We start from the raw sequence: 19,994 nt of genomic DNA on the forward strand, positions 1-19,994 counted from the left end.
ATTTCATGCTGGATTTTTCGATCAATGGCCTCTAGTCACAATGGCTTTGTTCTACCTCCCCTGTCAGAAGTGGAGGATAATTCTCTTGTCCTCATATCTTGCATAAGGGCTTCTCATCAGAGTATCTGGTTGGCCACTGTGAGAACAAGATTTCTGATCCAGCGGAGCTTGTCTTATATTCTTACTGTTTAGCTATCCATTACTTATGGCTGAATGCTTCAGTATCTTACAAGCATCTCAGCTAAGGCTTATCCAGCAGCATTATAGAGTGCCTCTGAGGAGCACTCTATTGACAGGCTTTGTGGAGACAAGAGTCAATGCTGAGGCAACAGCACTTGGTCTTTGGGACAGCTGGAGTGCACAGGCCTAGCACCTTCTGGACTGTGAGTTGAATCTCCCTTCAACACTGTAAAGGGCATAGTGTAAGCCAGGGGTCCCCAAACTAAGGCCCGGGGGCCGGATGCGGCCCAATCGCCTTCTAAATCCGGCCCGCGGACGGTCTGGGAATCGGCATGTTTTTACATGAGTAGAATGCGTCCTTTTATTTAAAATGCATCTCTGGGTTATTTGTGTGGCATAGGAATTCGTTCATATTTCCCCCCAAAAAATATAGTCCGCCCCCCCCCACAAGGTCTGAGGGACAGTGGACCGGCCCCCTGCTGAAAAAGTTTGCTGACCCCTGGTGTAAGCCTTGGGCTAGGGGCATTCCAGCCCTCCCAAGGAGCAAACCGATGCCTTCAGATCAGAACCTGTTGGATAGCTCCACACTGTGGCGTGTTTGCCTCTGGTTGCATCTGCACTATACATTTAAAACACCTTTCCCCCTCCCCCACCAAAAAATTCATGGGAACTATAATTTGTTACAGGTGCTGGGAGTTGTAGCTCTGTGAGGGATCAACTACAGCTCCCACAATTCTTTGTGCTTTATATGTATGGGGTGCTTTGTAGCCTCTGCCCCTTTTGAGTTCTCTGCCAGACTTTTTCCAATCCCTGGCTTCAAGGGGTGACCTGGGCTCCCCTGTTTCTCTGCCAGGCCCAGCTGTCCCTCCTTCCCGGTCCATCCTTTTCCATTACCTCCACGCAAAGGGAAGGAGCTATTGTGTGGCAGGAAACAGCAGCTCCCTGCCTGCCTGCCTGCCTGATCTCGCAGCCCAGCCTTGGCTCCTGCCTCATTGTTTCCAGCTCCACATCCTCCTCTTTCGCACACTCCCAAGGGCTGAGCTGGTTTGGGAAGCTGGATAAAGCAGATCCGCCACAGCCACTGATGCCATGAGTCGGGGCAGGCCCCTGTGCCTCTTATGTGGATTTGTACTCAGCAATGCCAACCTGACAGTGTTTCCAAGGCAATTGTGGGATTAATGTGCCGTCACCATCATCTGTAACCATGAAGCCCCGAAACACCATGGACACTCTTCTGAGAGTGCTGGGAAGAAGAGAGAGCACCCGAGTACCAAGTGGCCGCTGGGTAGGTGTACAACAGAGACCGAGGGCAGGCACTGCAAGGGGAAGAGAGAAAAGGCCAGGCGGGGTTTTCTTGCAAGCTGTCCAGAGTCTCTCAGGTCACTTCCAGGTGGCCCATTTATTGAGTATTCATCCTGATCTGTTTGCACAAAGCTTGCGGGGAACGTAGGCTGCAGATACACCATACATTTAAAGCTCATGGCTTCTCTCAATGAATCCTGGGAACTGTAGTATGTTAAAGGTGCTGAGAATTGTAGCTCTGTGATTCTTTGAGGAAACACGTTTGCAGGATTCTTTGGGGGAAGTCATGTGCTTTCAGGCTGCTTTAAATGTGTGGTGCCTACGCAGCCTCGGGGTTGTTGTTTTTTGAGCATTCATTATGTTTTTGTTTCTGGAGAGGTTATATGACGTTGCACCAAGCAATTATGAGCACACATTTTTAAGTGTGTTTCCCTATTGCTTTCCTTATTGCAAAAAGTCGGGGGGGGGGCATGCCAAATCGGTTTTAATTGCACAACCTGAATTTGCTGGCATGCCATTGAATTCCACCCCTCCCCCAAAATAGCAGCAGTCTGGAAGCCCCTGTTGTGCAACTGAGGAAATAGGCTGTAGCCTGCAAAAGCTCATGGCGGGGTGAATCAGTTAGGGCCAAACAACACATTTTAATAAACTTTTTAAAAAAGCATACTACTTTAAGGAAAAACAGCTTCAGGGTCCCGAGGGGCAAGGCTTCAGCTTCTGCTTTGTGGAGGACACCTGCCCTGCATGCAGAAGGCCCAAGGTTCAATCCCCAGCATATCCAGGTAAGACTAGGAGTGTTCCCAGTCTGAAACAGTGTAGACTGTGCTGGACGACCTCTGGTCTGACAGTAAAAACAAACAAACAAACAACTTCCTCTGTTCCCCGCTCCAGAAGGTGCTCCTGATCTGAGTTGGCCCCCCCACTTCTGCTTGCCCCCATACTGTTTACTGCAAAAGAATTTCTGTCTGTCTCTTTAGAAAACTATGAAAAGAATCTGTTTTGCTTGTTTCTTCTTCTTCAGCTGACTTAATGTGACTACTCTTCTGGAGTATGAGGAAATATTTCCCCCTTCTTAAAAATAAGGGCAGTTGACTTTTTATTTTTTTCTTCTCCTTGGTACTGCAAGGGACCTAATGAAACTAAATTACATGGGGCTGAGAGGTTTGCCTGATGGATAGTGTTCAGAAGCTTAGGAACCAATTTTGACATTTGCTTTTTATTGACACAGATCTTAAAATCCCAGATGCTATATGGGTGAAAGCTGGTGGGCCAAATGCCGCAGCAGCCTGTTTGAGCCATTTCTTAACATGCATCTTCAGGATGTAGCAGCCCTGTTTCCTCTTTCTCTCTCTTTCTAAAGTGATCTGGGAAGAGGCAGCTTCCTATGACCCTATGTCTGATTTTAAAGTACTCTGGTGATACAAAAACAGCTCTGGTTTGCTTGCACACGTACAGTCACTGGATTCCCATGATGCCAAGCAATGATGGCTTGCCCACACTGAAGGCACCATCAGAGATCAGATCCCCGCAGGTGGGACATAGACACCTCTCTATGTGGGAGAGTGTGGTGTAGTGGTTAAGAGCGGTAGACTCGTAATCTGGGAAGCCTCGCGTCTCTGCTCCTCCACATGCAGCTGCTGGGTGACCTTGGGCTAGTCACACTTCTCTGAAGTCTCTCTGCCCCACCCACCTTACAGGGTGTCTGTTGTGGGGGAAGAGGGGAAAGGAGAATGTTAGCCGCTTTGAGACTCCTTCAGGTAGTGATAAAGCGGGATATCAAATCCAAACTCTTCTTCTACTCTTCTTCTTCTCTCACCTTTGTAAACACAGAATTACTTCACGGTGCCAGTTTGCACATTCACTTGCAAGCCCTGAAGTGAAGTGATGGTGTGTGTAACGCATCCCTAGGATGTGGGTCTTGTGTTGTGTGTGGGGGACACAGCTACCACCTGCCCTTACACACACACACACCCCTTTTGTTGCCTAAAGTACACAGGGACATCAGAAGTTGTCTTATACCGAGTCAGACCATTGATCCGTCTTGTGAGGGACTGAGGAAGCAGCAGCAGCAGCAGACATTTTGTTCATAGGCTTATTTTAAAATGTTTTTCCACCAAGAGTTCATTAGGCATGGCCTTTCTCCCCTGGCAGGGAAATCCTCTAGCCAGCTTTCCAGAAGATCTGGGAATGCTGAGTAAACAGGAAATGAGACTGCAAATCTAGGCTGGTCTAGGTCCTTCTGAAATGACCCTAAGGGCTCAGCCATCCAATCATCAACACACACACACACACACACACACACACACACACACACACAGCAGTTGCTTTCGGTTGACGTTTGCTCAGCTTTGTGGCCCTTTGTGGAGAGGCTATGCGAGACCTGAGTGCAGTTTTGCACAAGTGTAGCTACTGTGAATGATGCAGCTGTGCTGGAGCAGCTCCAGTGTGCAAGGCTTTGCATGAGTCAGTTGTGGCAGGTGCAGGATGGAAGGAGGAGCCCAATTCTCTCCCTGTCAAGAGTCCCTTCATCTTTGCACCAGTGCAATATTGTAGTTAGGCGTCAGCTGGGGTTCTTGGAACAGAGGAGCTAGTGGTAGGGACTCCCAGCTTCTTGGTGTCGCTGTAGGAGCTTGCAAAAGGAGAAAGCTCCTGGGCAGCTATCACTAACTTTGTGAGGCTCTACAAGTAAACAAATGAAGCAAAGCTGTTCCCTGCTGTCAAATGATTAAATATATTTAATCGTCATGGATGAATTGAACTGTTGGCTCATTGATATACATTGCTGCATATTGCAAGACCTCAATGAAGATGCCTTTGTTAGGCCGTTTCATATTTTAGCATGGCAACAAACTAGGCTGCATTTACTCCTTGAGTGTTCATTTGACAGAGTGCGGCCAGTCTTGGCTCTATGGTGAGAGTAGGCCCATTGGTTAGAACTCAACATCACACAAATGTTCCATCAGCGCAAACATTGCAGCTTCCCCCTCCTCCCTCAGGGGGCGCAAGGGGAGAGAGGAGAAGGGAAGGCCCATTTTGTGAGCTGGAGTCCCTGTGAAGCTCTATCACTGATGGGCTGCATTAGGTGAATCCCGCACATTGTATGTTAGGGTTGTGATTTTCATCTTTTAAGTGTATGCTTATAAGCCATAATATGTGAAGTGGGAAGTATTCCCTTGGAGAACCTGCAAAAAGCAGTTTCTCTTGGGTTGGAAATGCTGACATTTCATAACTTTCATTGGCTGGGTTTGGATGCAGACCAGAAGGGAAATCCTTCTTTACATTTCTTTTTCAACTGATCTGGGACAGGAAGGCTGGAGCTGGCACAGCGGTGTGGCAAGAGCTGCTGGTCCTGGGATTTTTGCTTCTTGTCAGGTTTACCAGTTAATTGAGAGGGTGTGTGCGTGTGTCAGGATTTTAATCTGTGATTAATGGATTAATGTTGTAATCCTGAACATGCTTATTGGAACTCGGTGACACTTAAAAAAAACATGTATAGCAGGCATCCCCAAACTGCGGCCCTCCAGATGTTTTGGCCTACAACTCCCATGATTCCTAGCTAACAGGACCAGTGGTCAGGGAAGATAGGAATTGTAGTCCAAAACATCTGGAAGGCCGAAGTTTGGGGATGCCTGATGTATAGGATACAGCTACCTGGCTGGAGTCCTATGCACACCTCCAGACAGCCTGATGAATTCAGCATTCATTCTGTTTTGCTTGCACAAAGCTTATATGGTGGTTAGACTATGGGCCTGTCCATACCTGGGTTTAATGTGGTTTGGGAATGCCTTGTATCTGCTTTAATTCCCCCTCGTTCATGTGACTGTCCCTATATTGTTGCCCTTCACGTTCTACTCCCTAAATCCAGAGATTCCCTATGCCAGGGGTTCCCAACAAAATTTTCTCGAGGACCCCTCATCGAGCCGCTATTGTGACAAGGACCCCCATTAATTCCTAATCCTAAAATTAAAAAGTGAGAGCCAAATTAAGAGTCTTTTTATATTTTATATTTATACGTTTTTTTACAGTTACAACAGAGTACTCCATCAGTATACAGTTAACTGTAGCTTCTGCGAAAAACAACGCTTTGTTTACAAACACTACTGTTTTGCAAAGAGGCAGCGCGCGCCAGGGAGGAGGGAGGGGAATGGAGAAGATAGGGTACCTGCGCAGTAGCGCACAAATGAAGCCAACGCACGCAAAGCATCTTGGGGAGGTGAGCGTTAGTAGAATGCGCGCACTGCCTCTTTACAAAACAGTAGTGTTTGTAAAGTGCCACCTAACGGCATACAGCAGAACTACTGCCTCTATCTAATTCTAGTTTTGCGCTAGACTCTGCTCATGCAGGAAGCGGCCAAAACAAAAAATCTGTTATCATACGAAATATATTTAATATATTTTTTATTCTAATAGCATTTTGCGGACCCCTCTGGCATAGCTCGCGGACCCCTGGGGGTCCGCGGACCACCTGTTGGGAACCACTGCCCTATGCTTTGAAAAATCTGACTAAGGAAGCTACCTCGATTGCATAGGGACTCTCCAAATTTGGGGATGAAAAAGTAGTTGGAGGAAAATGTCACACGGAGATAAAGGAGACACAGGTGGTTCACAATCCACATTAAACCCAGCTTTGGATGGGCCCTTTGTCCAGTATTTATTGAGCATTCATCCTGATTTGCTTTCAGGGTGTTTACACATATTCCCATTAATAATTCATCCCACACTTTTCAGTGCATTTTCCAGTCACCTTCCAAACCACAAAGGACCCCCCCCCCCAGGTTACCTATTTATTGAGGGTTTGCCCTGGTTTGCTTGCAAAAGGCTTACACGGGGATTGGATTACTTTATATCTAGTCTATATTGAACATTAATTTTGATTACAGGTAGGTAGCCGTGTTGGTCTGGATCGAAGTAAAATAAAAAAATTCCTTCAGTAGCACCTTAAAGACCAACTAAGTTTTTATTTTGGTATGAGCTTTCGTGTGCATGCACACTTCTTCAGATACGAAAGGTATCTGAAGAAGTGTGCATGCACACGAAAGCTCATACCAAAATAAAAACTTAGTTGGTCTTTAAGGTGCTACTGAAGGAATTAATTTTGATTTGTTTGTGGGACAGTTGTATGACAATGAGCATTCATCTTGCTTTCATCCTGATTTGCTTGTGGGATGTTCACACATCTTCCTGTTAGTCATTTGTTCATTCCATGCTTTTCAAATGTGTGTTCCCTTGCAATTATTGTTGCTTTCCCAAAAGCCAGGTTCTTTTTTAACAAGTGGATTAGTTGCCCTAGAGCCACAGAGCGCTTTAATCTACTTTAGATGTGCAAACCTAATGTTCCAGTAAGTGTTTGTATTCCTCCTTGCAAAACATGAGTAAGATTGAGCTGGAAAGGTGGCTAGCCCTACGACTTATTATGTATTGAAATTGTAAAATCCTCTCACCATTGTGGTAGCTGTTACTGAACAATTATGTTGAATTTCCTGGGAATGTAATTAAAGTGACAGTCTTTCAGAGAGACTTCCAAGCCTTTGATTTAGGCTTCATGTGCAAAACATGGGGTTTTGCTTAACCAGCAATTTGATGCATAGGGTTTTGAAGCCAAAGAAAAGAACACATTTCCAGCTTCTTGAGACATTCCCACATGCTCACTAGCTCATTCCAAGCAGTGCTGGGAAATCTACACCAGGGGAAAGAGGTGGGTGGGTGAGAACCAGGAAATGGCATTAATTGTAAAGCAGGAAAGGGAAATGGACTGTATTGGTTTTCCGTTTTAGTGATGAGCTATATGGGGTGTGTGTGTGTTTATTTCCAGCAAACTGATCTGCAGGGCACAATGAAGCAAGCAGAATTTAGTTTTGTTCTCAAACTGTCAGCTGTGCTGGGGAAGCGGTTTTAAAAGCACTGATATCTTGAGAGATCCTTAAAATAAAATAAAAAAGTCCTGTTCCTGACCTCTGGAGCCCAGCCTGCTATTCTTAAGCCTTGACCAATTCCCATCTGGTTTCCTGAGTTATGGAACACTCTGTTCCGCTGGATGGGAACCTCCCATCCCTTGCAAAGCTCGTCTACAGCAATGCAGGAGGAGGTGGTCAGAGATAATGTGCTGTAGGTCCCCATGAATTAGCTGATTGTCATAGATAGGACATATCTACATAGTCTTGGTACACTCAGCAGCAGGAGCTGCGGACCTCAGGCCTTGTGCGGGATTATGGCCAATGCAGCTCTCTTTTTCCGGCCCCCAGGATTCTCCCCAGCCCTGCCCTGCATCCTCCTTGAGTTTCTTTTGCCTGGCTGGAATAAGTCATTGAGCTCCGATAAATCTCTCTTGTTTGCCTGGATGAAGAATGTGTGTGTGTGTGTGTGTGTGTGTGTGTGTGTGTGTGTGTGTAACAAATCAACAAAGTTAAACTGCATAGCTGTTGCTCTACTCACTTTTACCGGTACCTCTGACGCCTTCCAGCACTGGCATGGATATTGCCCTCATGGTGAAAAGGTCCCCCCACCCCTGCTCTGGAGGATCTGTGGCTCTGGTCAGCAACTCGGTTTTTTTGGAAGGCTACTTTGAGAAGAGCCCACCTCCAATTGTGGCCAGATTGCTCACTGGGGCAAGATGGTTTGAGCATACTGTATTACACTCTCGTGCATTCATGATGATTTGTCCTCATTATGGTGTTGGGGGTCATATTCAACCCTGCTTTTGATACTGTTTATGCCTCCTGCATACTGCTTCATTTCCACTCAGTACATATCCTGCAGCTTCCTGCTGAAATCCTATCATTTTTCATACCGCAAATGTTCTGGGTTTTTGTGTATGTTTATGTGTGTGTTTATTTTTGTAATACTTTCATTGTACTATAGTGCAGGGGGGTCTCTCCTGATGGCAATAATATGTAACACTGGAGAATCATTGCAGACCTAATAAAATGGAATGATGCATGGATAGTCCAGTATAAATTCACCACTGTGCATCCACTGCTATTGGATCTGTGACATGTAGAATTACAATCTCAGTCTGGAGGGCCCTGTAAAAGAAACCAAATGCCACCCCCACTCCCATGAAATGTTTTACTGGGTGGATAAAGAAAACACCAGCTAGATTTCTGGCATCTGCCACCTTTTATTCCTTTGATAGATTCAGTATTGCTCTACTTTCTATCTTTCCTGGCTGCCTGTAAACTGGGGTGGGGGTGGGGGTCAGAGGAAACGATATACCGTATTCAGAAGTTTGAGTTGTCTGAGCATTGGGTTGGTTTCAGAGTGCTCATCCTGCACACATCATTTCCCCCAAATCTCCAATTCCTTAATTTGTGCCCTTTGCACTAATCTTTCTTAATTTGTGCCCTTTACACTGCCCTAAGGAAAGAAGGGTGTTAGGAGCAGTTGCTGGAAAACACAAGTCAGTAGTGTGCTTTTGCCCTCAGGCCCTGCTTGTAGTCTTTCCACAGTGGCCACTGTGAGAACAGGATGCTGGATGGGCCATTGGCCTCATCCAGCAGGGCTTTCCCTTCTGTTCTTAGGAATCAGACCATTCGTTTCCTCAGGGCATGTGCTGTGCACTTTGAGTGGCAGCAGCTCTCCAGGGTCTCAGGGGGAGAAGGTTCTTCCCAGCGCTGCTACCCAATATACTTTTAACTGGAGATACCAGAGATTGGGGGGACGCAGGTGGCACTGTAGGTTACCACAGAGCCTAGGGCTTGCTGATCAGAAGATTGGCGGTTCGAATCCCTGCGATGGGGTGAGCTCCTGTGGCTCGGTCCCAGCTCCTGCCAACCTAGCAGTTCGAAAGCACGTCAAAGTGCAAGTAGATAAATAGGTACCACTCCAAGCAGGAAGGTAAATGGCATTTCCGTGTGCTGCTCTGGTTCGCCAGAAGTGACTTTGTCATGCTGGCCACATGATCTGGAAGCTGTACGCCGGCTCCCTCGGCCAATAACGCAAGATGAACGCGCAACCCCAGAGTCGGTCACGACTGGACCTAATGGTCAGGGGTCCCTTTACCTTTACCAGAGATTGGACCACTTACATTTGAAGCATGCTGCTGTACCATTCAGTCACCTCCCTTAATGCCTGCCTGCTTCCATCTATTCCCAGTCATCTCCATCCCCTTCGAAGCTCACTTCCTGAGCCTTGCCATACCATTCTGGATTCTTAATAATAACAACAACAATAGGATTTTCAATTTTCAATTATTTTTCCAGGAAATGCATTACAGTATAACAATATGAACAATAAAAACATGAGTCATGTGAGTTACAGAGTCAATGTGTTGTCATATTCCCAAATACGCCTCCGGAGTTTAACTCGCCATACAATAAAAAGGTTCTGCTAAGGCTATCTTTTAATTTCCATAACTTACCCAGATTGTAAGATTTCTGTTCCTTTGGCACCAGATTTGGATTGGTGTGCATAGCAGTGTAAACACAACCCTTCACATGACTGGGATGTTGTGTAGCTGGGGAAAGCACCTCTCAACTGGCACACAATAGCGGGCAGTCATTGCACGGCACTGTGTGGCTGAGTCAGTGAGTAAACATGTTGTTCTGGACTCACTGAGAGCAAGGAAGGAGGGGGAATGGATGCTGCAGCAGCTCCTTGTGGGCCCTGATTATGTAAGAGTCACTGTGCCCAGCCAGTTCCTGCTTTGGTGAACCTCCTTGCCCGCCGGCAGAGGCTGTGGCCAGGACCAGCCCTCATCCAGACAGATGGTTTTCTTCCCCAGCTTGGTGCAGATTTCAGCATGTTGGTAAGAGATACTAGGTACCTGACTTTGCCATTGCAAAGATGCCTAGCTGTGTTTGTGTGTGTGTATGCATATGTGTTGTTGTTTAGTCGTTTAGTCATGTCCGACTCTTCGAGACCCCATGGACCATGCATATGTATGCATATGTATATGTGCATATTAGGATGGAAGAACCAGACCATTTTGTTTCCCTGTTTCTCGTTTTCCCAGTCTTAAATTTGGTTTTCCACATTTCTGCAGCAATTTGTGATTTATTTAATTTTCACGAGCATGAAAAATAAATAACCAACATTTTAGTGCAAACTTCTTGATATAAACATGTTTTTTTGGTATGTGGTTTTTACTAATGTACACCCTTGTTGTGCAAGGATTTTCCCCATGTATATGCATCTTTGTGAAAGCGGTTGGAGAAGTGCATTGTAAAGTTCAGACAAGCGTGCATGTTGGGAAGTGCAAATTTGGTAGATTCTCCTTTCAAAATGAACTGAATTGAATCCCCCCATCTCTAGAATGCACACTGTTTTGTTTTATTTTTAGCAGTTTCTGCATTTTAGTGATGCTTTCAAAGGTTCCTTACCCAGTCTCTTTGGTTCACCTTTTGCTCCTGTGTGTGTAAGGCCTCTTTAGTCCATTAAAGGTAAAGGTAAAGGGGGCCCTGATCATCAGGTCCAGTCGTGTCTGACTCTGGGGTTGCGGCGCTCATCTCGCTCTATAGGCCAAGGGAGCCGGCGTTTGTCCGCAGACAGCTTCCGGGTCATGTGGCCAGGATGACTAAGCCGCTTCTGGCGAAACCAGAGCAACGCCGTTTACCTTCCCGCTGGAGCAATCCCTATTTATATACTTGCACTTTGATGTGCTTTCAAACTGCTAGGTGGGCAGGAGCTGGGACCAAACAACGGGAGCTCACCCCGTTGCAGGGATTCGAACCGCCGACCTTCTGATCAGCAAGCCCTAGGCTCTGTGGTTTAACCCACAGCGCCACCTGGGTCCCTGTCTTTAGTCCATTACACTGAGGCAAAACCAGAGGATGTACCAGGGCTTAATTCTTCCATGGTAGAATTTCCATTCCATGAGGTCATGGATGACTGGATGCCAGTTGCAAAGGGTGGCATCCAGCAAAGTAGTTGCACCAGCGTAGCAACTTCTGCCCATGCAGGGGAACTTCTACACTCTCTCTTCCACCCTGCGTTGCCCCTGCACCTTCCCAAATCTGCTCCAAAAGAACACCCAGGAAAGATTTAGGTGTGTGTGTGTGTGTGTGTGTGTGTGTGTGTGTGTGTGTGTGTGTGGAAACCAGCAAAGGTAAAAGGTGCTGTACTAAGAGGGAGAGGGGAGGTTTGGCACTGTGCAAATGCAATGGTGGAACCAATCTGGTTCTCCTGCTGTTGTGTTTGCACTGCACCAATCTCCTTGCCCTCTCATCCCTCCTCTTCCCAGTAAGCAACAGTGACCCACCTGCTGTGAAGCAAGTGTTGCCGTCGCATGCCACTCTACCTGGTGAGCCACTTCTGTTTAACAGGAAGGCATATAAACACCTGCAAGCAAACCAGGATGGTTCTTAGTTGTATAACTGCCTGTAAACAAATCAGACCAAATGCTCTATAAAGTCCAGATATAGTCTATCTGCTGCATATGTTTTGTACAAGCAAATTGGGTTGAATGCCGAATAAGCAGGTCATCCAGAGGAGGCCTTTCAATTGTGAGACACACAGTTCTAGCTTCACCAGAACACCTGTGCTCCCAGCGCATAATTTGCTATGGGTAAAGTATAAATTCTAAACCATGTTCATGATGGTGTTCACTGGTAATTATTCCAGATTAGCATGGAGATAGTGTGTGGTGCAGAAGAGGTTTGGTTTTGTTTGTAAAAAAAGGAAGTAGGTCATACTCAAGGGCCTGGGGCATTTGATGCATTTCAGTGTATGCATGGCTTAGGACCTTGTAATGAGCATGCATGCTGGCAATTAGGTAGCTGACTGCAATGCCTCAAGCATGGGATAGGGGCATGTAGGCAAGCCCCTATTGGGATAGGCAAGTCCATACAGTATTGTGCTAAGGGGGTAGTGTAAAAGCTATACTGGGAATGGGACAGGGAGCACTTATTGTGGCATTATTGTTAGAGTGCTGGACAAGGACCAGGGAGATCCAAGTTCAAATCCCTACTCAAGTCACAGCCACACCATGTAGCTACATGGCTTCCCCCAAGGAATCCTGGGAATTAGTTTGTTGAAGTTGCTGGGAATAATAGCTTTGCAACCTCAGCCTAACCGATCTTGCAGGCTTGTGAGGGCAAATGGGGTGGGTGGGTGGAGGTGATCTATGCATCCAGCATTGAGCTCCTTTGGGGGAAGGACAGAATAAATGTGGAATAAATGAATTTAACTTTGGACGGGGTTCCATGTGACTCGCCTCCTATATATTGGGAACTCCCTGCTTTACCATCTATGAAATGCCTCTGAAGGGACAAGGGGCTTTCTGGGAAGCTACACATCAGATATTGGAACTGAGACCCCCCCCCCAGGGTCCAGCCCAGCCCCCAAGGTCTCCATAACCAGCCTCCAATGTCACAAGGACACTCCCGCTTGGCCATTTTCTCCCCTGTGAGCCAAGAAGGCAACAGCAAAAGGGACTTTTCAAGCACAGCTCTGCCCACATTAACAACAAGAGCAGAGACTGGGCTTCCGATTCGTCGCGCTGGTGAAGTTGGACGCAGGGACTTCGTGCTCCGAAGTCCCTGGCTTCATGGAGGGGGGGGAAGTCCGCAGAGCGAGCGGACTCCCCGAAAAAACACCGGGTAGAGAGTCCCGGTGACATAGTGCCCAGCTGTTTGCTCTGGACGCGAATCCTCTGCTGCCCGAGAGCTCAGTAGAGCAATCGAGAGCCAGCGGAGTGGAGTCGCGGGAGCCATTTTTGGGTTTCATCTTACCTCCTTGAAGTGAAGCTCCGAGTCCTCAGCCTGCAAGCGGCGGATTCTTCCAAGGAAATAAAAGACTTCTTCAAAGTAAGTCAAATCTCCATTCGGATCTTAAAAATTTTAAATTTGAAGATAGGAAGAGATCCTAAAGTAACGGAAGCCGATCTCTTCCAAATGGACAATCGGGAGGCGCATTAAATATTCCCAAGCCGAAAAGGGGAAACTTCTTTCAAGATTGCGGACCCGAGAGAAAGAAAGATTTTTCCAAACCTCCCCAGCCCCCGGTGTCGTTGCCCCTTGAGGTTCAGCAGCAACAAGGGGGAGGACGCTTTGACAGCTGTCAAAAGCTGTCAAATTGTTAAAGGACTAAGAAAGACGATTTTATTCCTGTGAATTGGAAAAATTGATTCAAAAGGTTTTAAAAGGATTTAAGTGGACTGTAAATTTGAAATCTGATGAGGTTAAAGACAAAGGATAAGAACAGCCAAGATGGAGCCGACAACGTGGTAGAGAGGAATTTTCCAGTACCCTTCTGCCCTTATCTCTGGTCTGCCTGTGGTCAAGTGAACTATGAAAACAAAATTCTCTCGAGCTTTCCAGGAGGCTGTGCTGGGCTATCTACAAACATGGGAAGATATCTACAAGGAAAGGCAAAGCTTCAATCCAACAGAAAAGGAGAATGAGGTGCAAGAGCAAGATTTAGAGGACAATTTTGATTATGAGATTGTGTGTGAGGAGCAACAATTTGAGGACAATTTGGAGACTGATTCAGACCATAAAAAATATGTGTTGGATGATGAAAAACAAAGATCAGAACAAAGAGATGAGGCCGACAAGGAGAAGCAAAGTGAAGAGAAGATTGATGGAAGTGAAAATCCTGGAGAGACTGAAATGTTGAATGGTGTTAGTGAAGGGAGGGAAAGGCAGAAAGAGGGAGGAGCAGAGGTCTGGAAGTGGATGTGGGAAAGAATTGGTGTGGGGTAAAAATTTTAGTTTAAGGTACTTTTTTTTTGTTTATGAACAACGGTGTCGGAATCTTGGCCTGTTAAAGGATATGCTGATCCAATTGGGAGGAGGGACATTGGGGGGGGGAGGAGAGATTTTTATAGTTTAAGGTTAAGAGCTTTCTGGAGGGAGTAAAAAGAATGGCTGAGGAAATATGCTTAGAGTTTGTTTTTGAATAATTTTGGTGATCAGGAGGTGTTTGGGTGGAAAACTGCCTGTCTCCCCCTTCTTACTCTTGGTACCCAGTGGCAGGGGGTGCCTTGAGGGGAGAGGGAAGGGTGGAGGGAAACCCAGACACAAAAATGGAACCTTTTGACTACTGGACTCCTCAGGCTACCCCAGTGGCAGGGGGGGGGGCTCAGAGGGGGACAGCATGAAGAAGGAGGAGGATTGTGTTAATATTATAAGAATAAGATTCTGAATTGGATTAGAAAACCCGCCATAACTATGTAAAGAGGTTGGGAAATCCAGGAGGAGGAGAGTCGTGGAAGCCATTAATATTTTTCCTTTTTCCTTTTTTTTTCTTTCCTTTTTTTCCCCCTTTTTATATTTTTGCTTCCCCCCCCTTTTTTTCCTTGTTTTTCTTTTTTCCAGTACAGTGAAGAAATAGCTGGGGGATAAGCCAATCCCCAGAGATCCTCCGCCTTTGTCCTCTCAGTGGCAGGGGGGGGGATGAGGGGGGAGGAAGGAGGGGGGAGGTCAAACCCAGCTTAAAATGGACCCCTTTGTTCCCCAATACCCATGGGTCTCACTGGTGGCAGAGGTGGGCTTGTGGGTGGAGGGAAAATGAAGGGACAGAGTTTATGTTGTATACTTTGTATGTGTTTTCTTTTTCTAAAAATTAATAAAAATTATTTAAAAAAAAAACAAGAGCAGAGACTGGTAAGGATTTTCTCCTCTGTGCCCCAAGCAGGCACGGTGGAGAAAGTGAAGTGTGCATGGAAAAAACCTTGGCAGAGCCTTTGGAATTGACCCAGCAGAGGCAGCAACAGAGGGGCAAAGAGCCCTTTGCCTGCATTCCCAGGTGAGGCTGCATGAGGAAGAGATGGAACTGCGTCAGGAAGGGGTGCACTTGTGTTGTTGGGAAAGAGGGTGGAAAAGCAATTTGCAGCTTGGGTTTTCCAGGAGTGAAGGCAGAATCAATAAATCTCTTGGGCAAATGAGTGCTCAGCATCCACTGAGAAAGCAAATGCAGGGGCAGAGAGTATGCAGGTGAGGGCTTTTGGAGAGGAGAATACGTTGCCAGAAGCAGAACTTCCCACAACCTATTCCCTTAGGTGACACTGAAAATGCGCTCTCTCTTTCTCGCTCGCTCTCCACACCAATTTACTCCCAGCCGGCTTTATTCTGGTTTTGGAGCTCAGCTGGAGATGTCAAAGGGCTGGGAACAAACGTTTAAAAACAGCCTTGCAGAAAGCTTGTGACGGATTATTGGTGGGTTGGGGAAAAGGCGAACCCAGCCTTCACTGACTACAGCTGCCATCATGGAGGGCACCAGGTTGGCAGAGGTCGGGTGAAGATGTTCGTGCTTGTTGACTGCATTGATCGGGAGTCGAGAAGCATCTGACCATGTCTGCTGATTTGGGGCTTGTGACTCTCAGATCAGCCTATCAGTTTCGACACAGGGCAGGTCCTTCCTGCTCATCTGTTAGGAGTTCGGTTTGGATTTGATATCCCTCTTTATCACTACGCGAAGGAGTCTCAAAGCGGCTAACATTCTCCTTTCCCCTCTTCCCCCACAACAGACACCCTGTAAGGTGGGTGGGGCAGAGAGACTTCAGAGAAGTGTGACTAGCCCAAGGTCACCCAGCAGCTGCATGTGGAGGAGCAGGGAAGCGAACCCAGTTCCCCAGATTACAAGTCTACCGCTCTTAACCACTACAACACACTGGCTCTCACCACACAGATTGTTTCTTTACTTTTTGGGGGGGTGGGGTGGAAGGAGGTCTTTCCCCTCTGAGCTTCAAAAAGCCGCTTCTTGCTGGGCTCCTGCCCCCTTGGCCTCTCACCTGGGCTGGCCAGCAGCTCCTGCGTCTTGCCCTTTTAAACAGATAACTTGTTTTCACAGTTAAGAACCCCTGCTGCAACAAAGCAGGCGATTCATGGTTATTTATAGCCCAGCCGGCCATGCTGTGGCCCAGTGTGAATTGGCTCATTCAGTAGGGCTTATGTACACACACTTTGAAACAGAGCCCTCTTCAGCTCTCCTTGAAAGAACTACATGTCCCAGGAAGCCTTCCTTCTTTGCAATGCGGGCTTGCCATTTGGGCAGCTTTGCCCGTTCCTGCTCCTTCGGGCCTCATTTAAGCAGGGTGCAACTCCCGCCGCCGCTAGGGGCTGGGTGTGCTCCATTTGACCCCCACTTTACAAATTCTGCAGCCTGAATAATCCTTTTTTTGCTAGGAGTGAATGTTTCTGCTTTCAAGATTCAAGTCCCTACAGCAGCCTTCCCCAGCCGGTTGCCTTCCAGATGTTTTGGACAGACTGCAGTATTGTTATAGAAAAAATACGGGGTTTGGTTTTTGCTGTCCAACTCCCCAAGGGAATGAGTCCAGCGGCAGAGGAAGCCACTTGGGCGCCTGGGGCAGCGTGCCCAGGGGTGGGGTAAGCTGCCCATAGGGGTGCGCCGAGGGCAGGACAAGCAGCCCGTAGGGGTGGGGTGCACTGCAGGGCCTCCGGAATCTGCCTGCCTCCTCACACTCAGCTGCCCTACAGCTGGGGGGGGGGGAGGCAGTGGGTAGACTGTTTGGGCAGTGTAGAGCCTGTGGGTGCTCAAGTCTCTCCCAGGAGAGAGGTATGGTTCGGGCGCGCTGCAGGCGCCGCGGTGAGTGTCGCCCGGCATTTTGTCACCCCCCTCAGTGGTGACACCTGGGCGGCCCACACCTATCGCACCCCCCTTCCTCTGCCCCTGACTGAGTCCCCTAAGTCCATGATCGGTCAGAGATGAGTGGTTGGAGGAACCCCATAAGGGAGTTAGAGGAATTTTTCTTATACTGTAATGGTATAGACAGATGGAAGGCCAATTCAGTGCCCCAAACGTGTCGTGCACAGCCTGCCATGATAGCTCAGCAGCTATATTTTGAGCAGCAGCTTAGGACCTAAGAGGAGTTCTGCTGGATCAGACCAAAGCCTTCTCCAGTCCAATACCCTGCTCCCCAACGTGGCCTACCAGATGCCTATGGGAAAACCCGAAAGCTGGACCTTAGCACAACAGCACACTCCCCACTTGTGATTCCTGGTGACTTGTATTCACATGCACGTATGTCTGTCAGGACTACTAGCTACTAATAGCCTTAACTTGCTGTCAAATCCTTTTAAAAAAAGGAGAAAAAGGTAATTTTGTTGCTTAGCTCCTGTAGCAAAGATGCGGAATTATGAGGTGGAATCTTAGACCCAGTTTCCCTATAGAAAATTGAAAGTACCAGGAAGATGACATGCAAAGTAGTTGCTTTTCTCATTTCACAAGAGCCAGAAGCCAGTGAGACATAGAGACAGGTATGAGAAATGAGACATTGTAGTTATTGGTCCCAGTGAGGAAGGGTTCAAATGACAAGGTAGAGCTTCTGGAGTCATCACTGCAGAAGATGGGAGCATTGACACAGCTAGATTTAAATGCTCGAAGGGGAAGTACGTAGTTAGGGAACCTAGTTCTGGGTTAAAATGTGCAGTCCACAATTGATAAAAAATATTAATGTGTTTGTAGGATGGGAGCTATTTAATTGGTTCTTTTATTATGTATTTTGTGTTCTCATTTTGTATTTTTGTTGTGAACCACTCTGTGGACTTTAGATGAGGGGCAGTATACAAAATAATAATAATAATAATTATTATTATTATTATAGTTGATGATCATCACCACAGCTTGTGGTAGCCAGTCCCATAGTTTAAGGGTTGCTTTTTAAAGGGCAATTGCTCAGCTCAGGGCCAGAACTCGGGGCGCCTGCGCCAGAGCCTGAACCAGAGCTGTATGTGCTGTTCTTGTTTTTTAAACCCCAAGTCCAGGACATTTGCTTTAAAATGTAAAATTTCCTCCAGGTGGGCATGTAAAAAGGTAAAAGGACCCCAGACCATTAGGTCCAGTTGCGGACAACTCTGGGGTTGTGGCACTCATCTCGCTTTATTGGCCGAGGGAGCCGGCGTACAGCTTCCGGGTCATGTGGCCAGCATGACAAAGCCGTTTCGTCCAAACCAGAGCAGCGCACGGAAACGCCGTTTACCTTACCTATTTATCTACTTGCACTTTGTCGTGCTTTAGAACTACTAGGTTGACAGGAGCAGGGACTAAGCAATGGGAGCTCACCCTGTCACAGGGATTTGAACTGCCAACCTTCTAATCGGCAAGCCCTAGGCCCTGTGGTTTAACCCACATCTAGGACCCCCCCAAAAAAAGAGGACATGTCTAGGAATTCCCAGACGTATGGCAACCCTACCATAACACTGCCCTCTAAATCTCCCACTTCAGGTTCTTGTGTGATGAGGGAGTGAGAGAAACTTCCACCCATTTTCTCCACACCATGTGCAATTTCTATAAACCTTTATTATACTTCTCCTTATTTGCCATTCCTCCCCCTGAACCAAATATGCCACTTTTCCTTCTAGGGAAGTTGCTGCAGTGCCCAATTTTATTGCAAGATCGTAGTCTTTCTTTAACCAAAGAAAAACCACGGTCCCAACAGAGGCCCCATGGTGGAAGCGCAGACCCTGGTCCAGTTGCCTCTGGAGCACCAGAGGTAATGCGGCAGTGTGCAGCGGCGGGCGGTAGGTGGTGGTAGCAGTGGGGGGTGGAGGATGGGCTCCCACAGCAAAAGCTTTGTGGGTGCCCAGGCCCCCAGAGCTCTCTGAAGATGGTGCCAGTGGGGACGGTTGTACATGGACCTGCTTTCAATACCGTTCGTGCCTTCAGAAGTTTTGGGGCAGACATGGCTTTGTTTCGAATCAGTGCATATCCTGTAACTTCCTGCTAAGATCCTGCAACTTTTGTATACCACATATGTTCCAGGATTATTGCTGTTGTTTGTTTGTTGTTGTTGTTGTTGTTTTGGTCTTGCTTTATATCTCCACAGTGCAATGCTTCTCCTCCCTCTGACTGCACTAATGCAGTAACATTGGGGAAGCATTGCAGAGCAATTAGATAAAGTGGAATGAAGTGTGGATGGTCCAGTCCAAATCCACCACTATTGTGTCAAGAATACAGCCATCCAAAAACACACCCATCTGGAGGGCCCCATTGCAGCATAAATGAATACCACATACAGCAGCAAAGCAAATAAGAAAGGAGCCTTAAGCGACATGCTATAGCAGAGGGGTGTGTGGTTCGCAAAGTGATATGGGGCTGAGAAAAGAAAGGGTAAAGGGACCCCTGACCATATGTCCAGTCGTGACCGACTCTGGGGTTGCGCGCTCATCTCGCATTATTGGCCGAGGGAGCCGGTGTATAGTTTCCAGGTCATGTGGCCAGCATGACAAAGCCACTTCTGGCAAACCAGAGCAGCACACAGAAACGCCGTTTACCTTCCCGCTGTAGCGGTTCCTATTTATCTACTTGCATTTTGATGTGCTTTCGAACTGCTAGGTTGGCAGGAGCTGGGACCGAGCAACGGGAGCTCACCCCGCCACAGGGATTTGAACCGCCGACCTTCTGATCAGCAAGCCCTAGGCTCAGTGGTTTAACCCACAGAGCCACCTGGGTCCCTATGGGGCTGAGAAATATGGGGGCGGGATATGGGGCTGAGAAAGGAGGTGTCAATTTGCAATCATGTCCCTATATTCCTCTGTGACATGTCAAAGGCACATAGGATATGCCTATACTGTATTGTAACTGCAGCAACATTAATGGCAAGGAAACTCAGTAGC

The 19,994-nt window shown here is 47.3% G+C and overlaps 1 protein-coding gene across 6 annotated transcripts in view; it reads left to right on the forward strand.

The window, feature by feature from the left end:
* TNS2 (tensin 2) overlaps positions 1 to 19,994 on the forward strand; it is a 130,042-nt gene that overhangs the window by 37,748 nt on the left and 72,300 nt on the right. The window contains exon 1 of one of the 6 annotated variants that reach the window (XM_035101906.3): positions 1,251 to 1,465. The exons of 4 other annotated variants lie outside the window; for them this stretch is intronic. In XM_035101906.3, coding sequence (XP_034957797.3) covers positions 1,385 to 1,465 — 81 coding nt within the window. In that variant the 5' untranslated portion in view covers positions 1,251 to 1,384. Of the gene's footprint in view, positions 1 to 1,250; positions 1,466 to 10,008; positions 10,226 to 19,994 lie in introns of those variants that run through there. One more of the 6 variants, XM_035101923.3, reaches the window with a different exon arrangement.

Source organism: Zootoca vivipara, chromosome 2, assembly GCF_965207765.1.
Source record: "Zootoca vivipara chromosome 2, rZooViv2.hap1.1, whole genome shotgun sequence".
Taxonomy (NCBI): Eukaryota; Metazoa; Chordata; class Lepidosauria; order Squamata; family Lacertidae; genus Zootoca; species Zootoca vivipara.